The sequence below is a fragment of the Protopterus annectens genome, chromosome 15.part0, assembly GCF_019279795.1.
Source record: "Protopterus annectens isolate FY-2018-M chromosome 15.part0, PAN1.0, whole genome shotgun sequence".
In the NCBI taxonomy this organism is placed as follows: Eukaryota; Metazoa; Chordata; order Ceratodontiformes; family Protopteridae; genus Protopterus; species Protopterus annectens.
The window spans coordinates 228491856-228519505 of NC_056749.1; the positions used below are offsets into that span (position 1 = coordinate 228491856).

At 37.9% G+C, this 27650-nt stretch overlaps 1 protein-coding gene across 1 annotated transcript in view; it reads left to right on the top strand.

Moving 5' to 3' along the window:
• ATP7A (ATPase copper transporting alpha) overlaps nucleotides 1-27650 on the top strand; it is a 2674176-nt gene that overhangs the window by 1413467 nt on the left and 1233059 nt on the right. The window contains exon 12 of the mRNA XM_044057744.1: nucleotides 23104-23231. Within this exon, the coding sequence (XP_043913679.1) occupies nucleotides 23104-23231 (128 nt within the window). The remainder of the gene's footprint in view (nucleotides 1-23103; nucleotides 23232-27650) is intronic.

Below are 27650 nucleotides of genomic sequence, written 5' to 3' on the forward strand. Positions count from 1 at the left end.
CAAAGGGTACTAAACAAGGATGTCTCATGTCACTGATTCTATTTGCTTTGGCTATTGAAATATTGGCATATTCAATACATAACTGTACAAAAATCAAAGGAGTAGATGTTTATGAACAATACGGTTCTAAAGTAATGCTCTGTGCTGATATATTATTAACATTATTTAATACAAAAGAGACATTAGAAGAATTAGATATTTTAATTGACACATTTTACAGGACTTCAGGACTGCATTTCAATAAATCAAAATCAACATTTTTATTTTTAAATAAAAACAAGAATTACAGATGAAGGGGAATCGCATTATAGGGAAACAAGAATCTAGAAACAAAAAAAATGTGGTCCACAGCAGAAAGAAGGTGAATAAAAGTCCAGTAGGTAAAATTCAATGAACAAATTTATTGGATGAAAACCACACAGTAATAAATCCCTCAAGCGCTTTCGCTCAGTGCAATACTGAGCTTTATCAAGATGAACACCATATAGCAACTGCTCCTATTTAAATACTTAAAAGTAATCATGTGATCAATTAAATTAAAAAACTAATTGGTAAAATATCACCTGCAAGTACTTGGTATTAAAAGGGCTACATATAAAACCAGTTGAATAGCCTTGTCATAATATTTCTCATATATATAAAAGCTCAAAACATAAACTTCTTGCCAAACATTGTTCAACAAAAACAAAAACTAAACATTAAATAGATCATATTGCGATCAAGATAATAAATACATAGTGAGTACTAAGTAAATATAAAAAATAAAAAATAAATGAATGAATAAATAAAAAAATACTGAATAAATATACAAAATCAAAATAAAAAATGTGTGAATCAATTCCTTGGGAGTGTGTTAAGTGTGTGAGTATATCAATTTTATGTTGTATTATTATAATTTGGCTCTTCTTAATTTCAAGACACAGCTCAAATTCATGTTGTCATTAAGCCCTGGTCATTTTGCAGCGTCCAACCTTAGTTGCCATATAAGCTCTTTATATTCCAGTTTACTCTCCCAATCACCCCCTCTACCATCCGGTGTTAGCTCCTCTAAAACAATAAATCTAAGCTCCATGTTGGGACAGAACAATGAATGCTTGTAAAAAGTATTAGATTCCTTCTTCTTTGTGATGTCATATAAATGTTCATAAATTCTTCTCTTTAATGACCTTTCTGTTTTCCCTACATAGAAGCTTTGGCATTTTAAACAGAAACCCAAATAAACAACATATTTCGTGTTACAATTAAAATACCCACTTGCCCGACATACAAATTTCCTTGATGGAATATGTAAAGTGTCACCATTCTCAATGATATACTCACACACTATGTATTTATTATCTTGATCGCAATATGATCTATTTAATGTTTAGTTTTTGTTTTTGTTGAACAATGTTTGGCAAGAAGTTTATGTTTTGAGCTTTTATATATATGAGAAATATTATGACAAGGCTATTCAACTGGTTTTATATGTAGCCCTTTTAATACCAAGTACTTGCAGGTGATATTTTACCAATTAGTTTTTTAATTTAATTGATCACATGATTACTTTTAAGTATTTAGATAGGAGCAGTTGCTATATGGTGTTCATCTTGATAAAGCTCAGTATTGCACTGAGCGAAAGCGCTTGAGGGATTTATTACTGTGTGGTTTTCATCCAATAAATTTGTTCGTTGAATTTTACCTACTGGACTTTTATTCACCTTCTTTCTGCTGTGGACCACATTTTTTTGGTTTCTTGGTTCCAGTTGGTCGTTTGTGAAACAAGAATCTACCTTAAAATATATAGGAATTGAGTTATGCAAGGATAATAACGAATTAGTCTCAAAAAACTGCAATAATATCATCAATACATTTAAAATCTTTGTGGAAAAGTGAAACAAAATAATATTAACATTTGAAGATAGACTACAGTTAATAAAAATGTTTTTACTACCCAAGATTCTATATATAGCTTTGGCAATACAACTGTTACCAGAAAGGAATATACTCAACGAAATAAACTCATGCTTAATAAAATTTTTATGGTATCCTAAAAGAAACAGAATAGCTTTAATACATCATTTCAGAAAATTGAAACAGGGAGGATTAAACTTTCCTGATATATCAACATATATAAAAGCATCAATATTTAAAACAATCTCAGATTGTATAAGTCCAAATTATACTGCAAATTGGAAAGAATTACTAACTGTAATATTAATAAATTAATCTGATTTACAAACAAAAATTCAAGTAGATAAAAACAATTTTCCATGGCACATATTATATATTAGTATGCAATATAACATAACTAAGCCCACTAAAACTCATATGATTATTACATTGACTCATTTAGGAAAATTATTAATGCAAGTATAGATTTAAAAATCTGGTTTGATGTTTTAACATCATTCATAATTACAAAGAGCTATCCACATAAAATATACAGAGAAATAATTAATTCCTGGGAATAGAAAGCGTTTGTTTGTTGGTTTCAGTGTATCAAAGAACTAAAGTTCTAGGTATGCAAACAATAGAAACAACATACAAAATTACACAACAAGATTGACTAGCTATGCAAAGCATTCTGATGTATTCGCAAGATTTATGCAGAATAATTTGTAATTCTTCATTTAAAGAAATACCTAAACTTACGAAATACCTTTATGAAATCATATATAGTGATTATGACATGGTAAGTAGTATTTCAAAATTTTACAAGATGTTGATAAATTATAAAACAACACCCAAATTCTCATATTGGAATTATATAACAAAAGGACACTCATTACAGCTAACTGAAGAAATGAAATTAAATCAAATATTTTATTATCTGTAAAACATACATTTTTTATACAGTACTGGAAAGTTTTTAATTGAAAATGCTCGCACAGAGCATTCTTAACTCCAGATAGAATTACTAAAATTAATTCTTCCACAAAGGAAATATGTTGGAGGTGTGACCAAATACACAGTGCAGATTGGAATCGCATTTTTTTTCGACTGTGTTAAAATTAAGCCATTTTGGAATGGTATTAAAAACTTTTTATAAGCTTTATTTAATGAATCGTTTAACTTATCTAAAGCTCTAGTATTATTAAATGTGTACGAAGATTCTCATTTGAATGAGTCAAATATGTATCTAGTTTGGACAATACTTACAATCTTAAGGAAGTATGTGACAAGAAGATGGAATACAAACACAATACCGACTTTGGAAGACTTCTACAGCCTACTGAAGACCACAGCATTGTTGGAAATTAAAATTAAAAAATTAAGGATTCATCCTAAGCCATTTATTAATAATCCATGGAAAAAAGTTTTATCATTGATTGACACTTTACAATAACTGAATAGATACACTCTGATAACGGGATTGTTATACCTACAAAGTAATTGTATATGTTGAGCTCTGTTATATTGTCAGGCTGATGTAAGTAGTGTACATAGTTATTTAAGATGTTATATAGAAATACTATGGAATTTATTCAACTGTATTTGAAAAATAAAAATATTTTTGAGAAAAAAAAAAGAGCCACAGGTTCAGGAATTCCTTTAAGAAGGCTTGCCTGAATGTATCTTTGTGAAGCCCTTCAAGACTTCATTCGTCATTGCCCCCTTTGATGGCCCCACCTTGTTTGGCCCTAAGATGAAGGAAACTCTCCAGGAGCAAACAGTATAGGAAGACATTATCTGCCATAGAGATTAATTTTACTGCCCCTCAAAAGACTTTTTCATGGAACCAGAGAGGAATTAGAAAGATGTGGTTATGCAAGAAGCAAGGGACTTCTCATGACTCTTATGGAGACAGATGCCCCTGTGGCAGAGGAGGAAACTGTAATGAAAGACCTTGTCCCCTTGGTAGAGGTGGTCCACAGCATCAAGGCTTCAGAGGTTCTTTTTCCTGAGTAGCCTTATAGCGTCCTTAAAGGGTTGACTGATTGCTGCACTCTGGAAGAAGTCAGGGTGTACTCATCTCTGCACCCAGAAGCCTGGACATCCATTACCAGGCATACATGAGTGCACAACATAATATCCAAAGTTATTACATACCATTTTTCCTTATACCTCCCCAACAGATCAGAAGAATTCGCAATGTTCCACCCAGTCAGAGAAACACAGAAGCCAAAGAAATAGAAAAGTTGCTGGAAAAAGTCATTCAAGTGGAAAAGTTGCTGGAAAAAGTCATTCAAGTGGTTCCCCAGACTAGCAAGGATCTGAAACTTATTCAAGATTGTTTTTAGTAACAAAGAAGACAGGGGCCTAAGACCAGTTTTGGATCTCAGCAATCTGAATCAGTTTGTGAAACACTTGGAGTAGCGGATGGTCATGGTTCAACCACTTCTGCCACTGTTGCGAAACTATGATTGGCTGTACTCTGTAGATCTCCAGGATGTGTACTATCATATCAAAATACACAGGCACACCAGAAGATACCTACACTTCTGGTTGGGAGCCAATCACTGCTAGTTCAAAGTCCTGCCCTTTGGTCTCACCACAGCCCCAGGGTGTTCACCAAGTGGTTGGCAGAAGTTGCAGCTCACTTGAGACTGCTTGGATTCCGTGTGTTTCCTTACCTCGACAACTTGCTCCTTTTCGCTTCCCCCAAACCTATACTGATTCAGGCCAGGGATTACTTGCTCCAACTACATCTTCAACTAGAGATCACAGGTAACTACACCAAGTCTCATCTCTTCCCCACTTAAGCCCTGGAATTCGTTGGTGCTCATCTGGATACAGTGACATGTATTGCAAGCTTACCACAGACAGCGTTAAACAATGTACATAGCCAAACATGACACATTCTCTCTCTCTCTCTCTTCCTTTCCCTCAAGCCAGGCTTGTCGAACAGCCTCACTGATCAGTGGCAGCTTCAATGGTTCTGGTACCTTTAGTAAGGTTTTACATGAGGGTATTGTCACCATCTGACTGCACCTATTCAAAATACAAATATTTGCAGACAACACATAGCTTGGTGGATTTACACAGAAGAAATCTCTCAAGGCCTCCTTTTTATTTTCCTGCACCCAATGCCTCAGTGACTGTGGATGACTCCCAAGTAGGGTGGGGGCACGGCATTACTTGAGAAGGATGGTCCGAAGCATGTGGTCTCAGTTGGAGGTCAGTCTTCACATCAGTGACCTAGTAATGAGAGCAGTGCTACTGACATTGCAGGTGTTTCAAGATGTTCTCTCTCTAGGCATGGTGGCTATTCAGACAGACAACATGTCGGTGGTCTGGTATGTCAACAAACTGGGGACTCCAGTCCTACCCTCTCTGACAAGAGGCAGTGAAAGTGTAGCAATAGGCGATCTCTTCCAGCTCTTTTCTACTGGCAGTGTATATTCTTGGAAGGTCTTTTGTGCTGGCAGACAAACTGAGCAGATCCATCTCACTTCTTCATGAGTGGTCTCTCAACCTGTTATTAGTGGAAGTGATACTTCACCAGTGGAGCCAGCCATGCTGCACCTCTTTGCTTCTCCCCTCACTTCCAAGTGCAGCAGGTATTTTGCCCTGATCCCTCCAATGGGGAGTCACCAAGAGACTCGTTGATTCATGATTGACCCCATGGTCTCCTGTATGCCTTTCCCCCCACCCCTCTCATTTCCAGTTTTCTTCAGAAAGCATTTCAGGGGAAGAGCATGGTAATCCTCATTGTGCCATTGTGGCTTAGACAAGTGTAGTTTCCCTTTCTGCGTCCTCACCTAATTCACCCTCCCTGGGTATTGGATCCTTCTCAGGACCTTCTCTCTCACCCATCCGGGACACCTCGAATATTTGTGCTCTCAAGTTGACCACATGGTTTCTCTGCTTCCAGTGATAGCTAAACAGTCTAGGCTTTTTTCAATGGTTCATTACATCCTTACATCAACCCAGAAAGATTCTACTAGAAAGATTTATAAGAGCAGATGGAAAAGGTTTTCCATTTGGGCTCTCCAGTTACAATTGGATCCTTTTTCAGCACCTATCCCAGCTGTTCTTGACTTCCTTGCTTCTACTTTCAGTAGTGGAGCTAGTTAGTCAACAGTGAAGGTCCAACCTGCTGCCAATTCTAATTTTCATTTAGGCAAACAACATTCTTCTTTGGTCTGTCTGAGATTATGTAAGGCTTTTCTTAAAGTTACCTTTTTACTATGGCCTCATATTAAGGAACCTACTTCTCCCTTGGATTTTATAGTACTACTTCAAGCTTGACCCAACCTTCCTTTGAGCCTTCAGCTAAGGTGGACTTAAAGTTCTTATCAAGAAAAACCCTTTTCCTTGTAGCTGTTACAGAACTCTAGGCACTTTCTTCCCAGCCACCTTATCTGATTTTCATAAGGATAGAGTTCCCTTTCAGACCAAGCCTTCTTTCCAATTCAACGTGGCATCAGAGACAACTATCAACCAGTCCATAAAGCTACCTTTTTTCTTTCCAAGGTTTTCCAACAAGGCAAAGGAGACTACATACTGCATCAGTTGGATGTTCATAAAAAACTTAGATTCTGTCTTCATTGAACTAAAGATTTCAGAAAATAAGACCAATTGTTTGTCTCTTTTTCCAAGGCTAAATTGGGCAATGCAGTATCAAGCGTATCTTTAGCTAGATGGATAACTGATCACATTTCATTTGTCTAGAAGAATAAAGGGTTGGCATTACCTAAATCTTCTAAGGCTTATTCCACCAGATCTGTGGTCACATCATTTGCTTTCTGTTCCAGAGCTTCCATGATTGACATTTGTGCAGCTTCCACATGATCCAGTGCTCATACCTTTACAGCTCATTACAAATTGGACGCCTTATCTAAGAATAGGGCAGCATTTGGCTCTGCTGTACTCTGGAATGTCCTACCTTGAGGACTAATCAGGGTTACTTTGGCTGAAGGCTGTGTCCCATTGGTTGAGGAATGGATGAAAAACACAACATAGGTTCATAAGTAGGTACTAGGCTATTGCTCCTAGGGCCTGTATAAGAATGCCAAATGATACCCTGGCTTTTGCCACCCAAGAAAATGATTTTTCTGTGCCCCTGTCAAGCAGAGCCACAGAAGTGATTCCCGGGGTGAATTTCCTATCTCCCATCCAATCATCAAGATTTTTCTTGAAGAGTGCTAATGAGGAGCTTTGTTTGATATAGATAAGTAGTTTGTTCCAGAGTATGGGAAGTGTCTGGGACAGGAATCTATCCCTCCAGCATGTTCTGTTTATTGTGGTGGCAAGGTTTAGGTCCCTAGAGCGTGTAGCTCGGAGGGATTAGGATTTCTTTATGTGGAGCATGTCCAACAGCTCTGGGTTTGACATAGCTTTGTATGTTAGGCAGAGAGAGCCTCTGAGTAGGTGATATGCAACAGAGTAAAGCTGGAGTGTTTTGAAATGGTCTGAGTAGGGCATCTGTTTGAGGCCGGTAATCTTCTTTGTGAGGTATTTCTGTGGCCTTTCCAGTTGTTGTAGATGTCTTGTGAGGTACATACCAAAAGGGGCATTGTACTCTGTAATGGGTCTGTTGAGTGATGAGTAGAGGGGAACAATGACCACTTTTTTCCTGGATGAGAAACCTTTTGTGATGAGAGGTGTGCCACGTAGAAGGATTTCCTGGCTACTGTGGCGATGTGATTGTCAAAGGAGATCAGATATGAAAGTTATGTACTCACCATAGCTATGCATCTTCATTGTCTGTTTTCATCCTTCCTCAACCTCCTGCCCTCCAGCTCTCTTCCTACTATACAAGTTTCTTTCATTTGGGCTCCTTGTATGTCCCAAGGAGTAGTTCCTCCAAGCCTTGCTGAATGAGCTCCAGTATTCTTCTTCTTCTCCTTTCTGCTTTAGCTGAAAAACAAACTACCTATCTATATCAAACAAAGCTCCTCATTAATTTGGAATATGGCAAATGCTGGGTATTTACTTTGGTAGGCTGACTAGAGGGCAAACTAGATCTGAGGTACTTAAGGAAAAGAGAAGAGAAGATTATGAGTAAGGGGAGGTGCTCAAGCTATGGAACCAAAATCTAATGACATGTCCAAAGTCATATCTGAGGTCAGATCCAAGACCCATTGGTTGAGGAGGGACAAAAAGAGACAACACAGATGCATAGTTATGGTGAGTGCATCATTTTTATTTAACTAGAGTAGAACACTGGTCTGTTTGGACCATTTACAGATTCAGCCATGTGGTTATAAATAGAAAATACAATAAAGTACAGGATACAAAATTGATATTACAGCATACAGTGTGACATGAAAGTGATTAAGAATCAGTAGACATACAATGCAAGTTGCAATCTGAAATAATAAACACGGGGAAGGAGACAAGTAATTGTCATTAGGGATAGTAATTAAGTAAAGAGCGAGAGTAAAGAGTGTGTGAGAGATTAGCTGTGCCATTCTATGTCATATATACAGCTTAAGTACTGGGTGTTTGTTTAAAGGGTGTGTGTGTGTGTCCAAACACTGGTGTACATGTGTGACTATGAGTTGAAATCAAGTAACTGAGTCTGCTTTGAAGAAGTGCGTACCATCACTGGGAAAAAAAGTTCCTTTTTGAATACATAGATGGTGTTTGTGCAGCAGCTACTTGGCTTTAGTTAATATCTTCATAAGGCACTATAAGCTGTATATCAAGATCTAGATCCTCCTTTAAAGAGCCACAGTGATCAATGATAACTTTCCATAAGGGAGCCAGACCACACCACCCAGAATGATTAGCTTGAGACTGTCTCCTGGTGTTACCTAGAGTGGACCTCCTTATGTGAGCTGTAGGGGATTATGATCAGGTCTTAGATCATAATCAGGTTATGTGTTCGAAACATGGATGCCAAGAAATTCACCTAGAGTGCAAAGTTTCAGAGGTGAATCCTGGCATCCAAGTCTAAGTACATGTAATAGAGGGCTATGATCTGAGACTTAGTCATATTTATTTGCAATGCATGGAGCGTTACTTGCTCCGTGTACTAGCAGTTACAGAAAAAAAGTGTAAGAGAGCAAAGTGCTTTATTGACATAACATTTTAACACTGTCAGACAACAGGCAAAAAAGAAGTGCCAGTTTGTAGATTGTATGGCTTTAAATGATGTTATACACTTTATTCTGCTATACTTATATGTGTAGCAGAGTGAAATTCTGACAGTTTTCAAAAGCTGTTTTACCCTCTGTCACTGTTGCTTGCCACCTGGCAGTTCCTTTCATAAAACATCATCTTATCAGCACTTTTGTTAATCACTTGTAAGTACTGCTAAGATTAGGTAATGCACTAGGGAAGCATTTAACAAGTTTATCTTTTTCCCGACTTCAGAGAGTAATCATGCTGCACCATGCACTACATAGAGGATTATGATTGAGTCACCAGTCATAACCTACTTATTATGTGTTTGAGACATGGATGCCAAGAAATTCACCCCGAGAACGAAGCTTGAGAGGTGCATCTTGGCATCCATGTCAAGAATACACAATTAAAGGTCATGATTGGAGACACAGTCATAATTCTTTGTAATGCATAGAACTTAATCTGCATGTACTATGAGTTACAGGAAAAAAATGCTAAGTGTTGCAGTGACTTTCAGAGCCATAAAGCACTTAGCATGCATGGTCAGAAAGGCAGTGTAACACAGCCCCTTATGTTTGCAGTCATCTTGCCATGCCTCATATGTCCAGATTTTCTGTCCAGATTTTTATCTCATATGTTTGGTCTGTTCCTCATAAAATGTTTGGTTTTTAGACAAACCACTGAGGACTGAAGTCAGTAAATAATGACAAACATTTCAGTTTCATACATCGTATCATTCGGAAAATGTAGTTGAACACACATCTTATTTCACAACTTTCTAAGTTTATAAGAGGAAATCAGGGACCTGTTACTGAAACAAACCGCAAGGATAAATAAGTCGTTGCTGTCTTTGCTGGCAGATTTGACTGCCTAGCATGAGACCTGACCTTAATAAGTCAAGCACAGGGTGCTTAACATTTGTTAAGGTCAGGTCTCACTCTATAGTAGTGCTTAACTGATTTGTTCTTTTCTAGATAACGGATCAAAATCACGGTGCTGCATGCACTGCATAGACGATTATGATCGGTTCGCCAATCCTAGCCTACTTATTACGTGGTCAAGACATAAGGATGCCAAGAAGATCGCCTTGAGAGCAAAGCTTGAGAAGTGAATCTTGGCGTTCATGTTGAGAACACATAATTGTAGGTTAGGATCAGATACCCGATAATTCTTTGTAGTGCATGTAACTTTATCTGCTGCATGTATTGCAAGTTACAGTAAAAAAGAAAAAAAAAAAGGCTAACTGTTTTGCCGGGTTTCAAAGCCATGAAACCCTCAGCGAGCACTGTCAAGAAAGCAGTATAATGCAGTCCATTACATTTACACTCACCTTTCATACCTCTCAACTGTCCAAATTTTCACAGAATGTCCAGATTATTGCTTTACATTTTTGATCTGTTCTTCTTTATGTCTCTGGCTTTCAGAGAAACCACTGAGGAAAGAAGTCACTAAATATTGACCTATATTTAAGTTTCAGACTTTTTATCTTTAGAAAATGCAGACATACTCCCTTCCTGTTAATCAAGCTGCTTTTTAACGCTTTTAACAGGAAGTTAGGGACACCTTATTTGTATGGACAGCAGGCACAAACAAATCTTTTGTTCTGCTGCTGTCATTTGCTGGACAGTACTTGCAGATCTGACTTAGTAACTTAAGCAGGGGGTGTTTAACATTTGTTAAGATCAGACTGTGTGCCAGTTTAGCTCTTAACTTTTTTGTATTTTTCCAAATATCAGAGCATAATCAGCACCATCCATGTACTACATGAAGGTTATGGACTTGATATATATGGATGAGCTGGTGTATCCTGGATGCCCCCACCCCATATTTGCTGATTTAGTCTAGAAGTTTGTGTGTAGTTTCTTGTCTGCTTTGTATGATATACCAGACATCTGGAGGTGAGAGTCATTTGCATTCCCTTATGAGAATAATGGGGGGAACATAGTAACCTGAGAAAGTTTCAGGTCTTGAACAGTTATAATACCTGATGGCATTAGTCCTGTTGTTACTGAGGATGGACATGCTGCTCTAACACAGTTGATATGGTAAGAACACAACCTTCATATATTCCACTCAACATAACTTTTCATACAGGAAACAGTATGTTTTGAAATATGTGTTATCTACTAAATGTGCCTTTTTTATCAATAGAACATTATGTAGTTATTAATATCAAAGGCACTGTGGTAACAATGGCCAGAACTTGGGGCAGACTAACTGGACATTGCTGTTTATTAGAAAGAAAATATTTACATACATGCTTTCAGACTTTTAGATTTTTAAAAGGCATTACTGTTCTGAAATGCAACTAACAGCCAGTAAGACACAACAATTGCACATTTAAAATACATTAGTTACACAATTAAAAAAACATCTGTACTTTATATAAAGTATATAATGCTAGCTTTTTTATATATAAAGTGGGGTGTTACAGTTTTATTCATTCTGTAATTTTGAAGTTAAGACAGTTGATATTTTGGTGTCATAGACTTGGGACTGCAGTAGAAGACCATAAGAATAAAAACAGAAAAGGTGAAGTAGATCCTAAGCAGCTTGCTTTTTTTTAAAAAAATAAGGTGAATGTAGTGTTTAAATGTCTTGAGTATCTGTCCACCCTTCCTGCAGTCATCTAGCCTCTTTCAGAAGCCTTATATTTAGCCTGAATCAGGACACGAACACTCATGGTAGACTGTACTATAGAGTACTTGTGTTGAAATTTGATGTGCCCTGTCTTTTTATCTGCTAATATATTTTATTCCGTCATACAGGGCCGTAGAAAGTAAAGATTGTTATCCGGATTTAAAAAATAGACACATGGAAGGTGAGGTGTCATGCATGGTGTGTAGAAACTGTGGTAATTTTACAGCAAGTGGGCACGCATTTGCTTCATTTATCCTCAACCCTCCATGGAGATTGAGTGTAGAAGCTCCATTGTATTTGGCTGCACAGATTTGCATACTGCATTATATGGCATTAATGTATGTCCTTTGAAGTAGATTGGGAAACTCCACAACAACATTTCTCAACATGGCTGCACTGTAGCGTGCCTTTACATATATATGTGTATATATGTGTATATATATATATATATGGATCACCTTCAGATGCCCGAAACGCCAAACCACCGACACACAAATCACCGACACCAAAAGACCGACAACAAACAATACCGACAACGCAAAACACCGAATACCATTACACCAACACACTACACATAAACAACACAGTACACTACATAACATATCCACTATCCCTAACCCAAACCCTAACCCTAAGGTCCGACACTACCCTACCTGCACCCTAACCCTAACTCACTTACCCACCCCTAACCCCAAGGTCCGACACTACCGCACACTCACCCTACCTGCACCTTAACCCTAACTCACTTACCCACTAACCCCAAGATCCGACACTACCTGCACCCTAACCCTAACTCACTTAACCCACCCCTAAACCCACAGTCCCTCACTATCGCACACTTACCTGTCCGCCCTAACACTAAATCCCTCACGACACACTTACCGAGTCCGTCGGGTTCTCACCTTGTCGGTCATCTGCGTTGTCGGTGTTTTCGACGCCGGATTCCGTGTCGGTGAAATGCGATTCGGGCATCTGAAGGTGACCCATATATATATATATATATATATATATATATATATATATATATATATATATATATATATGTGTGTGTGTGTGTGTGTGTGTGTGTGTGTATATATATATATATATATATATATATATATATATATGTGTGTGTGTGTGTGCATGTATGTAGGTATATATATATATATATATATATATAACCAAAAACCAAACCCACGAGAACGTAAAGTATGTAAAAAACAATCCCAAGGCTGCAGACGGATAATCACAAATGTAAAATGTCAAGGAAAATTCAAGCACAAACGATATTGCTCAAATGATACTCCAAATACACAATCCGTAGATGTAGAACTGGTTTAATAAAACGTAAGCGCTTTCACTATTAAAAATAGCTTCCTCAGACGTTACAATTCAAAATACTATACTAAATATATAAGGGAGAAATTCACATCTCCCGCTATTACCAAAAACGTCACTTCCTTTTAGCGGATTAATTGTTTCCAAAAGTATAGCAATACAGCATTTAAAATACAATAGATATAACTAAATAACATTAGATCCTATGTTAAAAATGTGAACACAACACTTTAAAATCTGCACAAACTTTACATCCTAATAATAATGTCTAATAGAGCAATCTCTTAACCACAAAAATAGCAGCAAGTCCGATGATCAGTTTATGGACCCAAAAGCAATGTATATAAACATGATCAATGATAATTACAAAGCATATAGAATAATACATGCCCACTTATAATATATATATCCCTGACCGCAAAATCAAAGCTGTGATTTGGTCCTAGCTGTAGAAAGCCTATTGGGTAAGCAACAATACCCGTGTACAGCTATATATGTATATATATATATACACACGCACACACACACACACACACACACACACACACACACACACACACACACACACACACACACGGGGGGAGAAGAGAGATGGAGTCAGCCAGAAAGCAAAAAGGTCCCACACCAACTGCATGTACGATGAACCCAGAACAACCCTACAAAACAGAGTACCATCTGTGAAGGTAAGACAGCAGTTCTAAGCCTCCCTTAATGAAGACATCATATTCTAAGCCTCCCTTAATGAAGACATCATAGCAAATATGCAGATTACCACTTAAGGACCTGGAAGTACTGAGTACACTACTTTTTGAATGTGCAGTGACCATTAAGTCTTTATTAATGCATTGAGGTCTATAAGCTAAGCTGCTGTAGCTGAAGTCATGACGTTTCATCTTGCTAGTGAAGCATAAATGAACAGTCAGCTGTGCGGTAAAACACTTGGCTTATGAAAAACCTGATGCCCATTATGTTAGGAGTTTGTCCCAAGTAAGGTGGAGATATGAAAAAAAAAAGTCATCACATCAAATGCACATAAACCAACCCACAACAGTCCTGGCAATGTAACCCTACTGTCTCTGAAAACATGTATGTTCTTCAAAGCTAGTATCCCATCTTACTGAAAAATATGTTACTGATTTTAGCATATCAAGATCTGCAGCATAATAATATAAGTGAGATTACTAGTGTCAGTGAGACCAAAGTTTGCCCTGTTGAAGAACACATCAGAGCGAGTGCAGCTGCCTGATGTTCTTTGTGTTTCACTGTTGCAGTCCTCACACTTAGGTTATCCTGCCAGGGGTAGCCCTCAGTCGGCCCAAATACCAGAGGCTTAGTATTTCTGCGTCGGTTGCTGTCACTCCAAGACTGACGTCAGGTCGTCAGTGGTATAAAATCAGACAGCCGACGCCATTACATCAGTCTTTCTTGCCGAGGAGCCCGAAGCAGAAGCAGTTCACAAGAGTGCTGGTCGGCCACTACCTGAGTTTTTCGTTTCCGAAGTTGAAGTTGAAGTCTTCTAAAGCTAAGTACCCTGTTGGGGATCCTTTTTTCTTGCTCTAACCAATGTCAGAAAAGGTTAACAATTGTCTCGCCTGTGGAAAGCAAATACCACACCGAAATTTCCATTCTTACTTCGTCACCTGTTAAAGCCTAGACCACGACATCCCTCGCTGTTGATTTTGTGCTTTGCTCAACGGCGGAACTATACATTGTTGGGCCCTTATCATAGCTAAATACTTTTGCTCTCGATCTCTGAATTCCGAAATGGCTTCAGTAAGCCATTCAACTACTGATCTTCCGAAAAAACGTAAGGATAAAGACAGAGACAGACCGCACAGGTCCAAAACTGCCGTTAAGCTAATTGCCAGTTCACCGGTACTCAGTGAGGTGCTTTCGCAACCCCTGATGCCCACTTCTATGGATTTGCAGGCCCCTACTGAGACCCGTTCGGAGTCCGGTATGCTGCAAGACTCTTCAGTGATTAAGGATCCTGTGGATGTCTCTACCTTGGATTGGTGCAGAGCTGCTGAGCAGGCACTGGCTTCTGAGGAAGTTCTTCGCACTACTGATATTCAACACAAACCGACGACTTCTTTTGCATCTTCAGTTCTTTCTAAAACTACCGAGTTTCTAAGGCCCAGGGTACGAACTACACCTAAAAAAATGTTGATCCAAACTCAAGCACCTGCTTCCATGCCTCAATCTCATATACTTAAAATGGCGGAAGACCTTATCATGCTTATTAGGGGGAAGCCAGCCTACCCCTTCTAAAAGGAAAAGAGACTTGTCCCCAGCAGCGTTATCTGACCAGGAGTCCGACTCTGAGGTTTCAGAATATGAAGACATGCCCTTGTCTGCTTTTGAGGATTCAGATGCAGAGGAATCCATTCCCTCTGCCTCTCCTCCAGAGGATTTTTCTTTTGGTGAAACCCTACATACTTTGAGAGAACATTTCCATTGCGAATGTCAGGATTATCCTCAGTCCAAAAAGAGACTCTGGGAGTTTTTAGATTTACCACAGCACAGACCCTTAGCTATTCCTCCTATCCTGGATGTTGTGGATGATGTTTTCATGGAATCTAGCTTAACTCCTGACACCCTACCACCTGCTCCCAGGAAACCTGACAGGTATTACAAAGTCCCTGACTCGCACAAAATTCTTTTCAAAAATCCTACTGCGGACCCAGAGGTCATCTCCCAGGGACCTAAAGGAATAAAAGCAACCACAGCCAAGAATCCCACCCCCTTTGTTCAGGGATTCCCAAGCTTTAGACAGATGGGGTAAAAAAGTATACACCTTTGCAACTCTTGCCATTAGAGGACTAAATTGTCAGTTCCACATGCTGAAATACCAGCAACATGCAATGGATCTCCTTAAACAAAAGCTATCTGCCTTTCCAGCTTGTGCAGAAAATAAAGAATTACAGGAGCTTATGCATTCTGCAAACCAAGTTACTAAGCACACTTTACAATGTTGCTTTGATGCCCTAGAAGCATCCTGCAGGGCAGCAGTCACAGGTTTTGTGCTTAAAAGGCATGCTTGTCTTAAGGAACAGACCTTGCCAGACCATATCAAATCAAAGTTATTGGACGCACCATTGCACAAAGACAATTTATTTGGCACCAAGGCATAAGAGGTCTTAAAAAACATGGAAGAAAAAGCTAAATCTATTTAGACAGTTAAAGACTGCTTGCAAGTCCAGCCTCCGGGGTTCAGTAGGCATTGCCCCTCCAGGCACTGGTCCTTTCCAGCCCCCTCAATGCCAGCTCAGACAAGATCTAGGGGAAACAGACCCCCCCAGACAGCAGCCCCAGGGAATGCAGAGATCTAAGCAATGGAGTTCCTCCACATCAAAAGCAGGGAGTGCTAAGCCACCCCCTTATGGAAAGAACTCACGATGACTTTACAACTCCACTTCTTTCCTCTGCCCCTCCTTGTGCCCCTAGGAGGAAAACTCTCCTTTTATGCAAAAAACTGTGCTTCCATCACCGACTGATGAGTATTCAACATAGTGTCCTGGGGATACACATTTTATTTCCACACACTGCCAATCAAAAAAGGGTTCTCAGATCTTCCTCCAAACCAGTGGGCAGAGGCCCAAAACCAAGTCCATTCCCTGCTCTCCATGAAGGGCAATACAGCCTGTTCCTGCAGACCAAATAGGCCAAGGTTTCTATTCCAGGCTCTTCCTGGTTCCCAGAAAAGAGGGCACCTGCCACCCAATCCTCTATCTATCCATTCTAAACACCTTCCTGGTGATACCAAAATTCAAAATGCTCAACTTTCAGCTAGGGTTGCCAACTTTGCATGTCAAAAATTCTGGACATGTATGTGAAAGCAAAATGCATGTAATTTTTGTACCCCCCTTCCCTCCCACACAGCCATTCCAGTGTCACATTACTTGACTATTTCTCCATTTCTTCCCAGCTGCTATAAACACTGTTCATAACTCTGTATGCATATTGCGTTTTGCTTTACTTCTACACTGAGTACAAATATTTGGATTTAATTTAAAACTTTTATTTTAAATTTTATAGCACAAACAGTGATAGACATTTGCTAAACAAAGTAATACAGTCTCACAATGAAAACAGACTCAGCATTAAAACTTTTCTGCCTTTGAAACTCACATTCACTGAAACAGCATTGAAACCTACATTCAAAGAAAATGCATCTGACCAGTTATGGGTGCTTTACCCTATAATGCTGCCCCCTTCCTCAGCCTTAACCCTAGACCTTACCTTCATTAAATCCATCCAATAACACTGCCACTACACAAGACTCACTTGGACAAACTGACAACACTATATCTTATCCTCGATCCTAACCTTGACGCTAACCCTAAAATGCACAAACTTGCACACAAATATATAACACCTATCCTTTCTCATCCCCAATCCTAACCCTACCTCACATACACATGCAGAAACACTCTCACACCTCAAACCTCACTTATCTAACTCATTACAAAATAGCAACATTTCCACTACGTGGCTCTCCATACCATTGACATTAAACCACACCCGCTGTGCCTTGAAGAAACGGCAGTCAACAGAAATGTGAGGGACCTACTGTGTGTATGTATATATATATATATATATATATATATATATATATATATATATATATATATATATACACACACACATATATATATATATATATATATATATATATATATACACACACACACACATATATATATATATATATATATATATATACACACACACACATATATATATATATATGCAGTATCATGTGTATGTGTTACTCTAAGGTTTATAAGGCAGTCATAAAATGAGATACATCAGTGTGTGCACATTGATCATATGGTCCTCTGACATGATCCCGCTGAATATTGGTTTGGCAACCTTCATCTTTATAGAGAGAGGGGTGTGCTTAAGTTGTCTGCCAGTAATGCAACTAGTTTTGAATAGTACAACAGCATCCTCAGGCTTGCCATACTTCTACTTTTGGATACATTACATTTGTGTAGCACCAGTTACTAATATTTGTCAGAAGTCTGTAACTACATCTGTCACCAGAAATTATTTCACCAAAAAAAAAAAAATAATTAAAAGACTTCTTTGATCACATTAAATGCTTAAGTCCCCACCAATAATACTGAAATGCATAATCAATATAAAAAAAATTCTACTTAATCACTTACTGAAAACATGAGTAAAACAGCATCATAACAAACAGTATCATAATTTAGTAGGCTTTTGTTATTGCTTGAAACTTTAGCCGCCAACATAGCTACTTAATATCCAATAACAGCACTTTGAAATATTACTGTTTAGCTAGGAATTTTACATTTCTGTTTCCTCTATATATGCAAATAGACTACGGAATGAGTAGATAAAACTGCAACATTTTATAAGTACCTGAACCATATTTGAAACATGTCTGTTCATGGTCCGCTGCACAGTTCAAATGTCTTCAAGAATTCAAATTCCATTCATGTGGGAGGCAAAGTCATAAAAAAATCAGTTGCATAGATGCAAAAGACTGTTTCCGTCTTCTGCATCTGTGTGCCACAGAAGGCAAAGTGTGTTCTTTAAGAAGAACACCATTAAAAAAAAGTATTTTTTTTTAAATTAAAAGAAAATCTCATGGTATTTTTTCTGGACAATATGCTGCCCATTCTGTTTTCTGGACAGTGTCCCTTAATTCTAGACAGTCCAGAAAAATTCTGGACAGTTGACAGCTTTACTTCCAGCAGCTTCTTCCTATGCTATCCAAGAATGCTTGGTTTGCCACCCTAGATCTAAAAGAGGCGTATCTACACATCCCAATCAGGGATTCTTGCAGTAAATATCTACGTTCCAGGGCAGGATCTATGCACTTTCAGTTCCTTGCACTTCTTTTTGGCTTATCCACTGCTCCCAGAGTTTTCCTAAAATGCCTGGCTCCTGCCATTGCTTTTTGCAGACAAAGGAATATTCAGATTTACCCCTACTTAGACGACTGCCTGATTCAGGCAGACAAGCAAAGTTGTTACAGCACCTGACCTTTGTAAAGGACCTACTAACCTCCCTGGGGTACACTATAAACGAAAAGAAATCCAAACTAGTACCCACTCAAAAAATTGTATTCCTGGGAGCATGCCTGGACACAGCATCCCAGATGGCATTCCTTACTCCAGAAAAACAAGCCTATCTGACAGGCTTCTTTTCTCAACTAGCCACCAGAACCCAGTTATCTGCAAGAAAAATCCTGCAAGCTCTAGGGTTCATGGCATCCTGCATTCTACTCATTCCATATGCCAGACTGCATATGAGGAAACTTCAGTGGTACTTAAAAAGCCTTTGGTGTCAACACTCTCAGGACCTGGAAACTGTCATACCTTTGATACTTTGTCTAAGGAAAGTTTTTCTTTGGTGGGCAGCAGCATGCTACCACAACAAGGGCCTTCCCTTTTCACAACCCCATGCCACCCAGACCCTAACCACAGACGCATCAGATTATGCCTGGGGTACACACCTGGATGGCAGGTGCATTCAGGGCCATTGGAGCCCAAATCAAATGCATCTGCACAGCAACCAAAATTAATTGCTGGCTGTTCAGTATGCTCTGACAGCTTTCAGACCCCTACTATCCTCGGGGCCTCTACTGATCAAAACAGACAACACCACAGTGATGTGGTACATCAACAAGCAGGGAGGAACTCACTCCACTCCCCTCTGCAGGCTAGCCATGACTCTTTGGCACATGGCTTCAGCCATGCAAATTCACCTGCTAGCACAATTCCTGTCAGGCTCCCAAAACTATCTGGCAGACAACTTAAACAGAAACCTCCTAGACCCATAGAAGTGGCACCTAGACCACAGCACCTTCAACCTCATAACCCAGAAATGGGGCCCCCCGATGGTGGACCACTTAGCCTCCCACAGCAACCACCATCTCAGCAAATTCTGCACCAGGGAACCTCACAGCAAGGCCTGGAAAGTGGATGCCCTATCCTTCCGATGGGTAAACCTCTCGATTTATGCATTTCCCCCTCTACCTCTTCTCACAAGGCTACTACTCAAAATAAGGGAGCAACCAAGAACAATCTTGATTGCCCCGACTGGCCACTCCAGCACTGGTACCCACTGCTGCGCAGTCTGTCACCCCTGCCTCCTTGGCACCTACCTCAGATCCCAAATCTCCTCACCCAGCAGAATGGAGAATTCATGCATCCACAATTGCAGACCCTGAACCTTGCAGCCGAGCTTACTCCCTGACCTCTCCTCCAGTTGCCAACATAAGCAAGCAAGTCCTGGACGTTATACGTAAGGCCAGATGCCCTAGCACTAGAAAAGCCTATGCTGACAAGTGGAAAAGATATTGTACCTGGATCCAGGATAAGGGAAGTGATGCAGCACAGCCCTCCCTACCTCTCATCCTGGATTACCTAGTAGACATACTGCACAGGGGCCTATCCTTCTCTTCTGTTAAAATTCATGCCTCTGCCATCTCTACTCATTACAGAAAACCTACTTTTTGTAATTCCTTTCTTCACTTTAAAAGTGTACACCCTTCACACTGTAAGAGAAATATAGTGAAGGGACAATTTGTAAGGGGATGCCGCATGACTAGTGCTAATAGTGATTTTATAGTTGAATGTAATTTATCGGAGAAAGTGTTTGTTGAAAGAGGCTATCCTCAGGAATTTGTGGAAAATATTAGGAAAGAGGTTGAAAATGGTAGAAAAAACAAATTCAAACCAATTAAAGGAGATATAATTAATAGTGGTAATGGTAATATTGTAACAAGAAAAGATCTAAATGCTACTAATAATTTTCATCAAGCATTAGTTTTAGAATATAATGTAATAAATAATAATGTTAGAAATGTATTTCAGAAGGAATGGAATAGATTTGTTTCCCTTACTGATTTGGATGGTATTGGTGGACTACCTTTCAAGGTAGTGTATAAAAATTCGAGTAGTATAAAGAATATTTTAGAAAACAAAGAAAGAAAGAAAATACATACAGGGGGTAAAACAAAATTAGGTACATACAAGTGAGGACATTGTAACCAGTGTGAATACATTATGAACACCAATGAAATTTATCTTGAGTGTAGGAAAAAGTGGATTAAAAGTAAAGGGTACTATAACTGTGACTCAAAGGGGTTAGTATATTTAGCTGTTTGTCATAAATGTAAATCCTTTTATGTGGGGAAAACAGAAAGAACCCTAAAAGAAGGATTTATGAACATGTTTATGACATGTCGAAGGGTAAGGAAACTAACGCCCTATTTAAACATTCTAAGGAATGTGATGGTTGTAAATTTTGTTTCACAGTACTTGAACAAATTAATAAAGATATATGGGGTGGCCCATGGGAGGAACAAATAGAATATAGAGAATTATGGTGGCAAATAACCCTGGAATCAGGAAAAAATCCAGGGCTAAATGATTTTATTTCTATTTTGCCACTTTTAAAACTGAGGGCTGCTAAGCTTTGAATGGTGTTCAATGAATGTAATTTTTTTTGTGGACTGAAGGTGTCACTGTTCGTCTACAATGACTTGTTAAAAGAAATTCAAAACCAATTCACACACTATCAAAAAAAAAAATTTTTTTAAAGTATATTTTACATATTTTTAAAGCATATTTTACATATATTTTTAGTCCTTTATAACAAAGTGTTTATTTATTGTAATTTAAATTTTAATGAATTGATGATAAATTTTATAAATTATTACACAGAATGGTTAAGAAAGTTAATTTAATAGTAACACGATGGGAATGATGAATGATTGAATATTCATGAGGTTATATAAATATTCATGTATTCCAATCAAGTATTGGTTTATTTCTTTATTGGAATTTTGAATCTATTGGTTCTTGGTTTTAAGAGTAAATATACAATAATTGTAGTGAGGTTTAGGTTATACATCTGAGGAAGTCTGATTTATGTAGACGAAAACACAAAATTTTACAAAAAGGCGTTTATGGTATTTTAATTGCAGTTTCTCAATAAACTATGAGTGTTTCCAGTATTCATTCACCTATTTCTTTTGCCAGTGGCACCCTGTTTGTTTTTACTCATTACAGCACACAGCCACCTCTCTTTTCTCACCCTCTTATCAAACAGTTCCTAAGAGGGGTTAACAATTTAAGGAAGAGCTCCTACCCCAGCTTGAGACTTAAATTTTATGTTGGAAAAGCTCACACTACCCCCCTTTGAGCCTGCAGTTTCAGCAGAGTTAAAATTCCTCTCTTGGAAAACAACCTTGCTTCTGGCCATCACTTCAGCTAGAAGAGTTTCGGAGCTACAAGCACTCATGGCTGTGGAACCTTTCATCATTTTTCATGCTGACAGGGTCTCCCTCAGTGCTAACCCAACCTTCATGCCTAAAGTGGTGTCCAGTGTGGCTCTCAACCAATCTATTCATTTGCCCTTTCCCCAATCCTCAAAATAAGGTGGAAAGGATCCTGCACTCTATAGATGTGCAAAAACAGCTCAGATTCTACCTGGATAGGACTAAGGCTTTTAGGAAAACTGACCAGTTGCTAGTCAGCTTTGCAGCAGGGGCAATCCAAACAAACCATCTCCAAATGGATAGCACACTGTATCCATTTCTGTTACAAACACCACGGGAAACCAACCCCACAGGGGGTCAGGACACATTCTACAAGGGCAACTTCCACCTCTGCAGCTTTCCTCAGAGGGATCCCCTACCAGAGACATCCTAGAGGCTGTATCGTGGAGTCCTGTTCATACCTTCACCAAGCTTTAGCCTTGGAGCTGTAATAAGTAAGTCCATAAATATGGAGGTGCGTAAGTGATTTTAACCCCTCTGAAAATGACACAGATGAGCATTAATTTATTTGATTACTTTTCTTAGCCTTTGGGTGTGCAGTGCTCAGTATGTTAGGATTGATAGTATTTTGGGTGTTTACAAGATGACATTGAATTTTACTCATAAGGAAGGGGATCTGGTTGTGCTGCTGAATGGTGGTGGCAAAATATTACTTTAAATGAATATCACTTCATTTGATTGCTGTCATCTGTTTTGGAAGTATTACATCTTTTCTATTTTTCTGCTGTATGTAAAGATCCATTTCTTAGGTAGTATGTTTTGATCTCTCAGACCTTGTTTGTATAATACTTTTACATCGTTTAATGTTGCTTTTTTTTCCCCAGTGAAAGGCAAGTTGATGTGGAGCTGGTACAACGAGGAGATTATGTCAAAGTGGTTCCAGGAGGAAAGTTTCCAGTTGATGGCAGAGTTTTTCTTGGTCGTTCTACAGCAGATGAGTCTCTTATTACTGGTAAAGAAAACAGCATAAAAAGTTACCACTTTGTTTGCCAGCAAATAAATTATATACTATATATTATTTCTATTTCTTATTTAAGCTGAATATGCTGTTGAAAATGTTTGATAAATTACACACAGTAGATTTAGATGATTTAATCTTAAAGTATACAAAAACTGTTTCTTGTGTTTCAGACCTCAGCCAGTATTACCCAGCCATAATAGTCTCTGTAGAAGATGTTTAAAAATAAGCAAGATGTGGCACGTTTTTTTGTCTCTCATTGACCTAATAGTAATCAAGTCGGAGAAGAGTCCTTTGAACATGACAGCATTAGAAGTCCACAAAATAAAGAAAGGCATAGTGAGTGTGGTGGCATTGCTTAACCCTCCCTTGTATTGGACAAAGTGAGTTTCCTTCTTCATGATTAGATTATAACACTTCGCCGTTAGATGGTGGCTATTAAAGCTCCATTTTCTTTTCTTTGGTAATTCGTGGAAGGAGTAAGAAATTTTGTCAAAGTGGAAACAGCATAATTGTTGTTATTTATTAAAAAGACAGCAGATATAATTTGGGGAATTATAAGTAAGTAGGTATCACTTTAGCAGAATGGACATTGTGGAAAACTGGATTATGATGTCCTTTGAGAGAAAATAACTGAATTAAGACTTCTATTTATGTATTAACAAGGTTGCAATAAAATGATTTTGAAAAACAGATTCTTATCTGAATTTTTTTAAATGCCTTTATTAAATTATCACTTAAGACATAGGCAAACATACATTAACAGAAAAAACAAACCGTATTAACATTTTCTCGCTTACATTATACATAACATGTCCTTTTTATGTAACTATCAATCAGTCATTACATAAATTGTTGAATTCCTGCCTTCTCTTAAACCTCACTCCTCCTCCTGAACATTATTCTGCATGTGTTGTTCCCACAATTTCCATTTATTTCTGTGCAATTTGCTTGTTCCCTTTTTTAAAGATTCCCCTTCCAGTTCTTTTATCTTTTATCGTATTCAATACTTCAAATATAGTTGGTTTAGAATTTGACTTCCATTTTCTAGTAATTATTTTTTGACAGCCAACAGAATTATACTTGGTAAGGCCTTACTATGACTAACCTATTCAGATCCTGTGTCCTAGCTCAAAAGGAACATTTCATTAGTTACAGCCATTTTTGCACCCATTATTTCTGACGGTACTCTGCAGGGAATTTTTAAAATCTGCCAACTCGTTGCAATCCCCAAAATATATGTTCCCAGTGACTTCTTTCTTAACCATCACACCTCCATTGTTTCCTGTATACCAGAGGAAAAATTATTTGAAATTTACTTTGGATAAAAAATACATATGTAAACAATGTCAAGCAAATATCCTAAACCTTCTGGACATAAAAAAATTGCTTTTCCACCCCCTCCCCAGTCTTTTCTAAACTCCTCTGATTGATTCTTATAGATATCATGCAGCATTTTATGTGCCATACTAATTATTCCTTTTTTAACAGCAGCTTCTGTTACAGATACAACTAAAAACGCAACTAGAGCAGGTCATTCACTTAAGATTCCCCTATCCCCTTTCTCTCGTTGGCTTATCCTGATATCCATACCCGGTAGGTGAGGCAGTCTCTAGCCTACAGTCTGAACGTCTTCTTGGCCTTATCCCACTCTGTTACTTTTCTCTCTCTAATTATTTGCTACAGGTACCTTGGCTTCTTTGCCAGTTTTCTCCAGTAAATTCCAGCCTCATGCAGTCATCCCTAAAGGCAAAATCCTCTTTTCTCCATTATTTTGTCAGCTTAGTTTTTAGAATATGTTCTGCTACTTTATGAATATAATATTCCATATGACTGTTTTTATTTTCCGTAAGGATCTGTATCCAAAACCCCACTTTCTCTTTATTTCTTGAACTCCCCACCCCGCTTCCTCATCATCCATTTCCAAATTGAATTATAGCCTTCTGCTTGTATTATTCATATGAGCATTAACTGTGTAGCTGTTAACTATCCCTTCAAGTAAGGTAATCCAAAACCACCTCCTTTTCTTGGAAGGATCACCTTATCCCACTTAAATCTTCCCCTCCCAAATAAATTCATTCAACTCTTTATTAGTTATTATCCACAACTTCTTTTCTGGTTGATAAAATACATCTGACCTGTATATAAAAGTAAAGGGACAAAAACATTTTCACTGCTTGTATCTTACTGTCCATATCCAAAAAACAGAGCTTCCAGTTTCTCAGTCTTTGTATTATATTTTTAGTTTCTTCCCACATATCCTTAGCTGCCGTACCACAAGCTTTTTTCTGCAATACTCCCAAATACTTAATTTCATGTCCTTGTAAATATGGGTATTACTTAACCAGTACATGTGTGGTTATATAATGTACAGCTATAGCCTTTGTTGTATTTTCATTAATTGTATTTCCCAAAAAGACACACAAAACTGTCTCAAAATGTTCCACAACACTGATCTGTCTCTTTCTGGATTTATCTGGTACAAAGTAATATCTGCAAAATAACTTTTCTTGATTACCATATCAAATATATCTTTATATTTCTGAGTCCCTTATTTTCTTTGCCAGTGGCCCTAAATTTAAAGAAAGTAACAAAGGAGAAAGAGACACCTCTGTTCAAACACAAGATATTAGAGAAGAACATTCCCGCTTTAATTCTTGCCTCTGATCTTTCATCCATCCACGTAATTATCCTTATTGTAATAGCGAATGCAATTGCTTCCATTGCCCTACTCATAAAATCCCAGATTACTCTATTGAGTGCTTTCTCTGCTTCAAGACTCACTAACAATGTCAATATTTTCTTAGATTCAACTTCCTTGTGGATCATCATGGTTCTGTTAATGCTATCAAATGTTTTTCTCCCTTCCACAACACCACATTGACACATATTTGTAAACATTTGGAAATACTTTTGTCATTCTTTTAGCTAGTATAGACATAAAAACTTTACAATAATGGTTTAATATTGACATGGGGTCTGTGTAAAGCTGGGCCTGATAGGGCTTTACCATTTTTACTTAGTAGAGCCATCACAGCATTCTCCAAGATGTTTGTGCTTCCCCTCCTTTTAAAACACTGTTAAGTAATGTCTTCCAGATCTTCCCTTCTAACCTCCAGAAGAATGCCATCTCTTCCTGGAGACTTTCCTGAAGATTGATTATACTTCATTGTTTTTCTCATATCTTCCTGTCTTAACTCTCATCTACCCATAACCTTGGCATAATTAAATTACCATAAGCATTTCCGTTTGTACTCTTTCACTATTTCCATATTTCCCTGCTTTATGCACATTTTCGTAAAATTTCCAAAATATCTCTAATACCGCTTGAGCATCTCTAGTTATTTTTCTTGTTACAGACCCTTTAAGTTTGTTGACCTTTCTAATTTATGTTGCCTAAGTCATTATACTAAAAGTTTTTGTGCTCTGACATTATTATCAAAAGAGTTGCTTAACAGCAATATTTCTCAGCCCATGCATATTATCCAGAGACTCTCTTATTTTCTCTCTAGCTCTCTGCATTTGTGCCTCTTCTTCTTCTTTGAGGTTCCGCTTATTCTGCAGTAATTTAATGATTGCCCGCCCATGTAAGTAATGCATATGACTTTTAACCATATCTTTCTCTTTTATTTCTACCTTATTTTAAACTCCATTTTCATTTTATCCCACTCATTAGCTGTGACTTGTGAAGCTATTTCTCTGTGCTGTAGTAACTCTCTAATAATTTCTACAACCCATTCCTTAAATTCCTCTCTTTTTAACAGGTAGGTGAGAAGGTGACAGTGTCTCATTTTTATTTGCAATACCATGCATTCTTATTTTGTTTTTTTATCAGTGCTTGATCTAAAATAGTTATTGGATATCTGTTGAAGTTTTCGATTAAATGAACACATTCTTATGAAATATAATTTCTTTGAGTCTAGCCCAGTTTTTGTACCTTGGAGAATAAAATTCTGTCTGAGTTCTTACTACTGAATTCACATATTCCATACTAAATGTTTTCATCAGTTTCAACAAATCTCTACCCTCTATTTTTATTTCACTTTTAGGTCTCCCTGATACATCCTTACTATTGCAAATCAAGTTGCAGTCCCCACCTATAAGTAATATTTCCTGTTGAAAGCTGATTATTTCTTCCAGAATTTTCTTATGCTCCACAGTAGCAAATTTTGGTGGAATGTAAATACATGCCAACATAATCTTCCTCCCTTGCCGGTAGTACATTACTACTACAAATCTGTCATTATTGTCTTTTTATCTTTCTTGTATCACTGTTGCATCCCCTGTAGCAATTAGTATAATTACTCCCCTTTTCTTTTGTCCCTGATATTCTGCGAAATATGCATCCTAAAATCCTTTCTTTGTCAAATACACATGCTTATTTCATTCCAAATTTATCTCTTGCAGCTTTGC